General features: G+C 40.4%; 1 protein-coding gene across 1 annotated transcript in view; it reads right to left on the reverse strand.

Moving 5' to 3' along the window:
• Positions 1-12,677, reverse strand: part of sspo (SCO-spondin) — a 302,516-nt gene that overhangs the window by 71,875 nt on the left and 217,964 nt on the right. The window contains exons 92-96 of the mRNA XM_061964637.2: positions 12,022-12,198; positions 9,792-9,950; positions 9,594-9,718; positions 6,307-6,446; positions 6,160-6,206 (exon numbers count right to left, since the gene is read on the reverse strand). Of these exons, the coding sequence (XP_061820621.2) occupies positions 6,160-6,206; positions 6,307-6,446; positions 9,594-9,718; positions 9,792-9,950; positions 12,022-12,198 (648 nt within the window). The remainder of the gene's footprint in view (positions 1-6,159; positions 6,207-6,306; positions 6,447-9,593; positions 9,719-9,791; positions 9,951-12,021; positions 12,199-12,677) is intronic.

Consider the following 12,677-nt stretch of genomic DNA (forward strand, 5'->3'; position numbering starts at 1 on the left):
ATGAAAGCCAACGTTGGATTTATTCGTGCATTGCTCAGTAACGTATTTGATTGACATAACGAGTACCGTGCTGCTGTGATCGTGGCGCTAATGAGAACAAGGATAAGTTTGTTTGCAGTTCATTTCCTGCTACAAATATTAGTTTCATCTACAATTCATGTCTGCAGTTGTTTTTATGATGTGAAGTTCATATTTTGTCTCATTACTTAGCTATAGATGCCCTTGTTGTTCAGCAATGTTTGCTTGCGATATCAAGATTCAGTATATGTTGTTGAGCCTACGAGAGATTTATTCATCTCGTTAATTAATACTACTAAGGATATTTTCTTGAGTCTAACGAATATCACCAAAGACGCTATAATGTGGCCATCCGTGTTGAATAAAGCACTTAGCTGTTCTGCACAACAACAACTAAGCTTTTAGTTTCTGTTATGAAAATCGACAATGAAAATACGGTGAATTGGACCAACAATCACAATATTTATTACGAGGACTTAACGTGACTTTAGTTTAGTTGCACAAGCAGGTCTTCGTAGTTATATTTAGGCATAGCAACCACAAAAGAACACAAACTAATGCGATTGCTTGTCCTTTCTTTACATTTAATTCTGATCTCAAAAACTACTAATATAGTAGATGTCAAGACGTGGACTATGGTGTGTTTGTTTTCCCGAGATGCAAGTAAAGCTGGACTGGTCATGGCGTGAAGGTAAATACATATTTATTTATATTTATTTATAACACTCAAAGGAACAAAAAGCGCGCTCAAGGCGGATGTACAAACTTGACTAACGAAACAAAAAGACTTGCACGAGGGCAAAAAACTGAACAATTAAACAAAAACACTTTAATAAACAAAAAACTTACTTGGCATGGACTATGAAGTGCGCAGAGGTAAAAGTGTGACAGGGGTATGAATCCGGGATTTCGCCAGAACGACGAACTGAAAACAATGAACTTAAATACTACCGACATGATTAACGAAAACAGGTGCGTGACTCAAAACGTGAAACAGGTGCGTGACGTGACAGGTGAAAACTAATGGGTAATCATGGAAACAAGACAAGGGAGTGAAAAGCCAGAAACTAAAGAGTCCAATAACTAAACAAAACAAAACATGACTAAAACAAAACATGATTACACAGACATGACAGAATCCCCCCTTACGGACAGATCCCAGATGTCCAAAAGAAATAAAATTAACAAGAGTCATGGGAGGGCGGGACGGGGACATGGCGGTGGGTCGCCAGACCAAGTGGCCCCGAATCCACCGAGGCATAGTCATGTGGCGGCGGCGAGTGGAACGCCGCTGCAGCAGGCGAGGTGGGCGACCCGGGATGGGCCACATTCGTGGCCGACGAGCAGGTGGGCGCACTTGGCGTGGCGGACGACCAGGTAGCGGCCATATCCGTGGCTGACGAGAAGGCAGGCGCGTCATCATCGTGGCAGGCGCGGAAGCTCGGCGGGTCTTGGTCTTGGCGTGGGTCTTGGTCTTGGTCTTGGCGTGGGTCTTGGTCTAGGCGTGGGTCTTGATCTTGGTCTAGGCGTGGGTCTTGGTCTTGGTCTTGGCATGGCGGGTCTTGGTCTTGGCATGGCGGGTCTTGGCATCGTGGAGCTGCGACTGGCGGCACTTGACGTGGAGCTGCGACTGGCAGCACTTGACGTGGAGCTGCGACTGACGGCACTTGACGTGGAGCTGCGACTGGCGGCACTTGACGTGGAGCTACGACTGGCGACACTTGACGTGGAGCTGCGACTGGCGGCACTTGACGTGGAGCTGCGACTGGCGGCACTTGGCGTCGTGGAGCTGGTACCGGAGCTTGGCGTGGTGGGTCTTGGCGTGGTGAAGCTACTGGCAGCAGTGGAGCTTGGCGTGGTGAAGCTACTGGCAGCACTGGAGCTTGGCGTGGAGCTGCTACTGGCAGCACTGGAGCTTGGCGTGGAGCTGCTACTGGTGCTAGCTTTGGTGCAGGTGGAGGTGGCCTAGCTGGGGGTTGCGGCTTGGCATGCCGAAAGACCGGTGGTGGTGGCCGTGCTGGAGGCTGTGGCTTGGCAGGTCGAAAGACTGGTGGTGGCGGCCGTGCTGGAGGCTGTGGCTTGGCATGGTGATGCTGAGCCACCCCACCTGAACAATTCCCAGGGGCGGATACCAGACGCGCTCCCTGCGGTCTGGAACTCTCTCTAGGGGTGGGCGGAGGGAGGACAGGAGGGGGGCAGAAACTTCCCCTTTAAATTGTCCAAAATGTCTTTTTTGTACCTGGGATTGAGTGGGTGAAAAAAAATTTTTTTGTGACTTGGGCGTGGCTTGAGTCCTGGGGGGCGGGGCATGAAATTTGGGTGGATTGGCTTGACAGGATCTAATGTTCAAAATCATATTTTGGTAGTGTTGAATCATGGTCTTTGAGTCTTTTGTTGGAGGCGGGTGATCAAAAGTTAAAGAGTTGAAAAAAAAATCCTGGTCTGTGATGTCATCCTGGGGAAGCCGGGCAGACTGCTGCTTGCTTCCGCCCGGAGGGGGCGGGGCTGGTGGGAGCGGCGTGTCCTGCCGGCTCGCGGAAGTTCTTCCTGACGTCCCTCTCCTTTGGCGGTGCTTCCGTGGCTGGGGTGACGCGTTAGCGTTGCCATGGCACACGGAGCTCATCAGCACCAGTTTGCCGCCAGGACCCCAAATGAGATCCTTGCGCTCCATGGGGGAATAGCGAAGCGTCTCGGCTTCCATGGCGCGGAGGTCCTCCCACGTTGCCTCGTCCAAACTGTCCAACTTTCTCGCGGAAAAACTATCTTGCTGGCGAAATCTGTCAAGACGTGGACTATGGTGTGTTTGTTTTCCCGAGATGCAAGTAAAGCTGGACTGGTCATGGCGTGAAGGTAAATACATATTTATTTATATTTATTTATAACACTCAAAGGAACAAAAAGCGCGCTCAAGGCGGATGTACAAACTTGACTAACGAAACAAAAAGACTTGCACGAGGGCAAAAAACTGAACAATTAAACAAAAACACTAACTGTGGCATTAATAAACAAAAAAACTTACTTGGCATGGACTATGAAGTGCGCAGAGGTAAAAGTGTGACAGGGGTATGAATCCGGGATTTCGCCAGAACGACGAACTGAAAACAATGAACTTAAATACTACCGACATGATTAACGAAAACAGGTGCGTGACTCAAAACGTGAAACAGGTGCGTGACGTGACAGGTGAAAACTAATGGGTAATCATAGAAACAAGACAAGGGAGTGAAAAGCCAGAAACTAAAGAGTTCAATAACTAAACAAAACAAAACATGACTAAAACAAAACATGATTACACAGACATGACAGTAGAGAATGAACTCGATTGCATCACAGAAAGTTTCTTAAACAAATCAAATGTTCAAACAAACATTTTACAAAGTGATCGCTGCAGACACGAGCTTGGTCCGATTGGGTTGAAAGTGATCCTTTGACACACTTTTGTATTTTCTCCGACTTTTTTACCTCTATGAACCACTTCTTTTGGAACCCAATGAAAGCTTTTTCCCATCCCTCTATTAGAACGACTGGAACACCCAAGAACAGTACAGCAATACAACCTTTTCAGCTCAAACTCTACACTCACTCTCACATGCTACGCTCTAACTCCATCATGTCAATTAAGCCGCAAAGAAGAAAAACGGATGTGACGTCATGTGCAACCCAGCAATTGTTATTAATTTGGGGGGCCACGTTTTGCATGAATAAGTGCATTTAAATGAGCGTATTCCTAACCCCTTCCTACTCTGTCAATGATAAGAATATTATGGCAAATTTCCCTTGACATTATCACTGTCCCTCAGTGTTAGTGTTGGAATTGTAAGCACTTTTAAGACTTTTAAGTATCAATTATTTGTTATTACAGGGTTCCTGCAGGTAACAGCAGGTCTAATTGAATGATTTTAAATGTATTTTTAATGCTGCTTAAAATACATTTAATGCCCATGTCTTAGTAAAGATAATTACTATATACTGTAGAGTCAAAAGCTTACAATTGTCTGTATATATAATTGTAAGCACTTGACAATGATATTCTTGAATTGTTTAAAAGTATGCATTAACTGTAACTCTCTAGCGAATTAGAATTGGCTAACAAGACTGTTTAAGGTGAGAATTTATTTCTATTTTCATTTATTTTATACAGCAGAAGTTGCTTTGTTGGTGACGCCAAAGATATTTGACATCGTTTACTACTGCCTGCCTTTAATCGCCGACTTATGATTAGCTAATAGAATTTGTGATTTCACCACGTTGCTGCCCATTTAGCCAGGTTTGGCAGTCTTTCAGCATACACTGCAAAACTCCTCTCTGGGTTTACCATCGACGTACGGGCTTTAAACAGCATTCACTTATGGTAACGAAGAAAACAAAAAGGTCATGAAAACTTTCCACACTAAAAGACAATATTAAGACAATTTCCATCAAAGACAAAATAAAACAATTTAAAAATGATGGATTTATTTTTTTTGTTCTATTGTCATTTGTTATCTCTTGCACATGTTTCATCTTTCTTTTGTTTACTATTTCCTTATGGTAGTTTTGTTGCAGTTTCTTAATTACTGTTTGAAAATTATAGAGAAAAATAATTTCTATGTACACATTTTGAAAAAGTGTTTTGAAACATTTTTTTTTACTTGTTGTGATTGTTTAAAGTTTGTGTGTCATTGGCGACACTAAATTGGCCCGAGTGTGTGCAAGTTAGTGTGAATGGTTGTCTATCTGTGTTGGCCCTGTGATGAGCTGGCAACTTGTCCAGGGTATACCCTGACTTCCAGCCCCCCCGCGACCCTGAAAGGGACCGTCCGTAGAAAATGGATGGATTGGCTATTGTTGTTGAAATAAATTTAGGGGGAAAAAGAACCGTGATTGGTCAGCTTGTTACGACATCATTTCCGGGTTCATACAGCCCACTTTCGCGAACGTCTTCTCCTACAGTTGTGAAGCAATGTGCATATTAAAAGTGACAGTTGTATTAAAAAGATTAGTTCCAACTCTAACATCAAAGGACAGGAAAATGTGTGAAAGAGAATTGCAAGTAGGTCTCGCCTGCTCAAACCGAAACAAAGATTGTGGATGACTGACAAGAGGCTTACTCCGTTCATGTAATTTTAGTATCAAATAAATGTGTTTAGGTGCTGAGAGCCATGCACAGAGTGAGGCCTCTTGTCTCCAGTTTGAAAAGCCAGACAAAAAAAGAAACACTGACGTAGCAATTTATCAATGACAGCAAAGTTGAGTTCATTTTCACTTATCATTATATAAATTCGATCATGGCTTACAATTGTAATAATTTTTTTAATGCCTCTGGACATGGAACTTAATGTTTTTTAATGTAATTTCCGTACCCTCCATTCCTCCTTTCTTTTGTAATTCAAGTATTCATTACATTTATGTATTGTTGCATTTGAAACAATTGTAGTGTTATTTGTATTGGTATTTTTATCATTCTATTTGTAAAATAACAATATAATTTGTATATAATGTTCATTGCCATTTCTGTGTTATTAATAGTTACTCCACTAACTGCTTATTTGCTTGAATTTTTCGTACCATATTTTTACATATCGTATTTGCTGATGTTGTTCTGTTGTTGTTGTTGTTGTCCCTCTGTCTTATTCCCGTAATTTCCCACTAGGTCTTCTTTTTTCCCTCTTTATATCACCTCCTGCTCCGGTCCGTTTCACAACAAAGTCAAATACAAAAAAGAAGTATCCCACACATCTCTTTTGTTAGGTAAATCTGTACAGCAGATATGGCCATCTACATCTATATGATTTGCCTGACAGGACATGTTTAAAAAAAAAAAGCAATTTTTAAGGCTGTTATTTTCATAAAATCCCTTTAATTACTTTTAGTGCTTTTTAATGACCCACGGGAACACTGTATTCTGCACTAAAAAGTAGTTATTATACAATTTATTTCCCATGAATCTGTTTTAGTACAAAACATTAATCAAATTAAATGTTTTGGATGAATAAAATGATCAACAATCGTTCCAAACAATTTGTGAAAAACAATTGGAATGGGTGGGGCCTCAAAAAAATAGGAATTTAGCCAAGGGCTTGCCTTACAGGTAATAATGACTAGTTTTGGTTTATAAAGTGGGAGGCCTCAACATAAACATGTTCCAGTGTATGATCTTACCTTCACACTCTCTCATGTCACACTCTAAAGTCCCATCATAGCAAAGGCTATAAAAGATATAGGCACAGATCAATAAATAAACTCCATTATTTCAGATACAAACAACATGTATAAGATTGCATATGTACAATTGACATAGGAACTGACCAGGTACTACATCCGAGGGTGATGGTGGCCCCCTGAGGAACAGTGACAGGTGTGAGTGGTTGTCCTGCAGCTTGGTGCTGCAAGTAGATGCAACCACACAGCTCTGAAGGTACACAACTACCATTCTGCTGCAGCAAACCCTGTAGGGACAACAACACACTTTCATGAAATCAATTGTGTCCTTAACACACTTAAGTGTGAAACAATCAGTATCATTGACAATACAATTGTATGCATTTCATAATATTCAATGATTTATGTCTTGCATAAATGGTAAGCCATGACTGTAAAGTTATTACAGTCACTAGTGCTGTCACATCTTATAGCTGCAAGGATCAGCTTAATGCTCCATATTTCATTACCTGTGTGTGTGTGATCAGTCTACCTCCAAGCTTTTTGCAATAAATCAAAGCTGAGAGCTCACTAACAGAGCCAAATAACACGACAAAATTGTCAGCACATATTTGAGCTGATATATTAGCAACACATGCCATATGTCAATTCTTAAATTGATGTTGCTTCAATATATGTGTGCTTTCACACAGTACAGCCATCTGAATAAAAATAAGTTGGAAGCATAAAAAACATTATATGGAAGAAACTGTATTTAAAATGTTCGTACAGTCCAATCGGTCCCACATTGTTCTTGAAACAATTATTTTCATAATTCACTGGGTCGAAAAGGCTGTATATTATTAGATATGGATCACAGGGTTGGTTCTTCTTCAAGGCTGCTGGTGATGGTTCAATTTGTTATAATTGGCGACAAGGAAGTCAGTCAGTGTATGATATGATTTATGTTGAAATCTGCATGCTGTGCTGCCATCACATGCTCACAGTGCGGAAAGTATTTCTTAAATATATAAAATGACTTCATATTAACAATTTTACATGATAAACATACCATTTTTAAGATCACTTACAGTATAAAGTGGTCGCTATCAGGTTATGGATGTGAATCATATAGCTGTATAATCCAATCTTGATGTTATTGTTAGTAATTGACCTTGCATTTGATTTTAAATATTTTTTATACCAATGTGTAATATTGTGTTGCATCAACTAAAGTGAAAGTAAACTACAGAAAAAGTAAACAAACACATTCACGACACCATTTGCTTGGCACAATATAATGCATTACATGTAATTATTTTCTACTTCGTGTATTGACATGGTCGTAGGCTATATGATTTATGTGTGTGTTAAAAGAAAAAACACTTTCTTTTTTTTTTTAAATGTTGCTTATCATTCACAATCCTGATGTGCATTATACTTTTTTGGCGTAGTGACACAGCGCCACCGGCAACGGTTGAAAGGAAGTGTAATGCTAGCTACGAAAGCTGCTGCTGCTGCATCAGCTTTGAGTTAGGGAAAGGTAATGTTGGATTGTAAATGATGCTTTGCAGAAGATGGAGCGAGATAATATCTCATGTGTGGGTAAACATATTTGAACTGTCAAATATAAAGATAGTAGAAACGTATTTTCAATCCAGCAATTCCATTTCTTGAGCTGCTGGATTAGTTAAGGCTGATTTTCACACCTGTGACTTAAAGGTCCCATATGTAAGAATTTCATGTCAAGTCATCACTAAATGGCTCTGATATGTCAAAAAGCATTAATAAATCATGTTCTTTTCGAAAACCTCTATAACTTATAACGGTAGTTCAGCCGGGATATGCTCATTTCAAAATTTGATTCACAGCCCCAAAATCGTATTGTTTTCATTTCGATGCCCCGCCCTCCAACGTTTGACCAATTAAAAAGTCTGTGAGTGTGTCACATCCAGGTTGCCAGTTACGCATCTCCCTCTTCGTCCGGCTACTGCCACTGGTAAAGTTACTAAACATGTCAGACCTTAGTAAATCTAAAAGGCGTCGTTACGATTCTCAACTTATTCAGGACAAAGCCAGGAACAAAACAAGGATTTGAAAGATGGAGACGATTGAAGGCGGAGAGGATTTTTTCATCTGACGCTAAACTTGGTAGTTTCGTCCTTGATAGGTAAGTCAGGCATTTATGTTTTCTTACTACTTGTGATAAATGGAAATGGACATTTTCTATGTAAATTATATTGTCCAATACAGTCTATGATCTTGTCTAACAAAGCTAGTATGTTCGTGCAATGAATGCTTAGGAGCGAAGCATCATTACACTAGTGTAATGCTAAGCATGCTAGCCCGGTCAATGACATATCGACATATAGGCTAACAGGGGAAATATATGCCCGTTAGCCTGTATGTTGATGTGTCATCCAACTGACAGGGCAAAATATAATTTCAACAAATAAAACCTATGTGGATATGGGTAGTGTCAGTGCCTAGTTAGTTCTCAATATACTGATACGCTGAGGAAATGCGTTCCAACATTAGCACGGCTAATTGCGGTTTCTGGTACTGTATGTTCATCAGGCACATATGGGGTGGTATTTGCTTGGGACAATATAATGCATTACATGTAACGATTTTCTACTTTGTGTATTTACATGGTAGTAGGCTATATGATATATGCGTAACGTGGTATTTGCGTAACGTGGGTTGACTCACAGAATCGCCCTCTGCACTGAAAGATGGTGATGTGTGTACATGGAAGAGAATGCAGTGTGTCATGTTTGATGCAACATGGAGTTATGCTGAACGAAACGTGGCGGTAATTTTACTGTTGGCCTTGGCTTGCCATCAAAGTAGGCCTATGCGATATGTAATATTATATATTATTATATAGAATTATTTTGATGGTGGTCCGTGCGGTCAAACTAGTCATTTTAGCAGGGTAAAGCCAACAATCTGTCCCGACTCCCTACAAAAATATTGCTGCATAACTTTACAAATACATTTGGCTAATCGGCATCAGTAAAATGTGGCATAATTACTTAGTAAACCATCTTGCAAGAAGCATAAACAAGAGAAACCTACTGCGTAGGACTCGTCGATTTCCATTTGAAGTTACTTGGAGTAGGATTCGGATTCGGCTGCGTATCTGGCAACCTCAGTCATGAAGAGTGGGAGGGGACTACAGAATTTTGACCGTGGTTGCAGTACCGTTTTTGGCCACATTACTACATATGGTACCTTTAAAGGATGATGGTTTAGGGAAGCTAGCATCATTGCACAGAAAAGTATGTTAATTGACAGGATGCTCTTCACAAACAGAAGGAATACTTCTTTGTTCCTTGTGCCGTTAAATTATATGACTCCTCACAAGCACAGTAAGGTCTCTCAAGTTAGAGATGTCCACTCTGTGATGTGAAGCTCTTCCCGATACATAATGAATTCAGCTGTGAGATTACCGTAGGGCAGTAGCAGCCGGGTGTACACTCCCTGACACCCGAGCACAGATCTGTACGTCCATGAAGTTCACAAAGCTTGTCACAAGGGGAGCCACATGAGGAGAACTCAAATGGGGCTTCACATTCTGACAAAGGGTTAAAAAGAGTAGTTAGATAAGCAAGATCATCACAAGTACTCTCTTCTTACTGAGCACTCACCTTCATCACAGTGACTGAGGCTGCACGGCCTGCTCTCTGTTTCTACAGGAGAGCACTGCTGTCCCCTAGTGGCTGGTGTGACAGCTACACGGTATCGCTGCTGCCTTTGAGACTCGCATGAGCATGGAGACCAAACACTCCATCCTGTCATGGGACATTCTGCAGATAAACAGATCAAAATAATTAATATACGTAACAAACCTACATTAAGAAGATTTTCCAAGGCATGTAAAGATCCAAATATGTGTTACATAGATTAATTGAGGAACTTAAAAGCTCCCTTATAAATATGCTGTGTCTTTTTAAAAACAAAATAAATTACACAAACTAAATCTGCTTTAACACCTATGCACAACTTTTGTTACAAATTATGTATAGTGATAGTGATGAGTAAATTACGCCTCAGTGAGTGTATGAGCCACTCACTACCTGTATTGACACTGCACTGATAGCGTGTTAAGTGTTTCATAATGGTCATCTTCTATCTGCTGGATTAAAAAAGTAATTACATTTGACCTGCAAATGAAAATAATAGTTAGCAATTATTATTGTTGTTATTGTTTTTTACGAATAGCTGTGCAGAAAGGAATATGAATCGTGCAACTCTGGTCAAGGAAGTAAGGAAGGACAGAAGTAATATTTTATGGGTCCACCATAAGAAAAGGGTCATCGTTTCTGGTGAAAATCATTTCAGTGTAACACCAAACCAGGAGACTAACATAAGAAGCGAAGATTGATTTACATGAAACCAAGTCATGAATACATCGCAGTCAAACATATTTCATCATTTTAGCACAGTTTTTCTTCATGATCAATGAGTTTTAGCAGTAGAGTAATAAAATTTGCACCGTTTGGAAGATAGGCAAAGTTCTTCTGGAAGAAAGCTCATGATTATTTTAAAATTATTAATGACATATGTGGCAGTGCAGTGTTTGCCCATTTAAGTGCTAAAGGTTTAAGTTGTCCTAAAATTGGTTTTACTGAGCTTTTAGCTGACGTTGGTTGCGTTATGTGGATGCATGGCATGGTTATACAACATGTATATACAATTACAATGAATTATTATAAATATAGCCAGAGCCTCATTGCACCAGGTAATTTGGGAACAACATATATCTGAAAGCCTCAAATCAATTTAGAAAAATAATTAGTAGTTTACTCAGTGAAACCCGAGAAATCCAGTGTGGTACAGTAGATGACCACAACGTAAGCCATTGGGCAACTTACATGTGTTTTTAGGATACTGTACATTCAAAACTACACTGTCAAATTAAAAAAAACAAGTCAGCTCAAATGAAACTGGTTTTAAAGTTTTTGTTAGTGATGTGATAAGAGAGAGAGCGACATCATTTGGGCCAGGTTGAGGGTTAAAGTCCAGTGTTAAAAATGCACTAAAGCAGGCCTGGGCAATTATTTTGATTCAAGGGCCAAATTTAGAGAAAAGAATGTGTCAGGGTCCGGTATATCTGATTTTTAGGAACACTAATACAAAACCGCACAATAATGTCTGATTGAAAGCTAAAAATGTTATTACAAACCGCCTTAAAAAACAGAATGAAATTTTACTTTTTTTTTTTTACTGAATAAGACACCCAGAATGTACATGAAAATAAAGAATGTGGGATTTACAATATTAACTATGAACGATAAAACACTGAATATTGACAAAATATGAATGTCACACCCCCTCTCGATCGACATATTTTACAATCAAGCCAAACGCAACAAACACAGCAAAATATGAAATTGAAGGGTAAAAAAACCCACCTACAATCTGATATATCTGATCACTAAGCTTTAGAACTTTGATGTAAAAATATTCTTCACACATTCTTCCTGACAACCACCCGCATTTCAGGCTGGCCGCTCTGGAAATACACTGGAAACGCTCCCCACCCACCCTGCTTGTTGCGTCGTTTGAGCTGCTGTGACTTAGATCACCATAGTAACTAATTATATTACCATAGTAACTAATTAGATTACCACAGTAACTAGTATATCATGCAAAAGCGGAGATTCCAGCCATTGAAATACTTTGTATAGTTCAAGACTTACGGTCATTAGAAAACATCACTACACATCATAATGGCAGGTACAGTTTCCATCTTAAAGATCTAAAAAAATTATTTGGGAATGCCCGGCTGGCCAGATTGAAAAGCTTAACGGGCCGCATGTGGCCCCCGGGCCTTAATTTGCCCAGGTCTGGTCTAGAGGTTAGTTTCAAACACACCTGAACAAGGCTGTTTAAAACACAGCTGGTTCTCTTCCTGGCTCATCTGAGCCTCAATTTCAGCAGGACAGGCTGCACTTCCTCCCTTCCCGCACAGACACACTCGACGCCGCACAACAGACCCCGCGCCACACGTCCGGGAACATGGCGACCATGGCGACCAGGGGCAGAGGTCATCTGAAAAAGTCAGCCGACTAATTAGAACCTCCAAGCACATTTATCTTTATAAAGATAATAGTACAACACAGTGGAACACGTTTAAGCCTGAGTCATGTTGATATAAGCAGTTGTCAACATAAACAAAATTAGCCATTGCTTGCACACATTTATGTCATGACAGTTTTGGACTAATGTTTGTTATGTTTTTGTTTTGTATCACTTCTTGACCCATTTGCTTCCATTTGCCTCCACTGGTTCCCTCACCTGTTTCTGATTGTCAACCAGGAGAGACACCTGTCTCTGTTTTTCCATGTTTGTCAATCAGAAGGTTTCTTATGCCCAGCGTCGTCAGATGGATAGCTGCATGTTTCTATGTGTATGAATGCATGCTATTGTGCCAAGTTATACTGTATGTGATAGCATCCTGCTTTTGCAAGGCCCATGGTCCGTTGCTTCAACCATACTGGTGCTCCCTGGGTTGTCCCTTAATAAAGGAC

The sequence above is a fragment of the Nerophis lumbriciformis genome, linkage group LG07 (assembly GCF_033978685.3).
Source record: "Nerophis lumbriciformis linkage group LG07, RoL_Nlum_v2.1, whole genome shotgun sequence".
NCBI classification, from domain to species: domain Eukaryota; kingdom Metazoa; phylum Chordata; class Actinopteri; order Syngnathiformes; family Syngnathidae; genus Nerophis; species Nerophis lumbriciformis.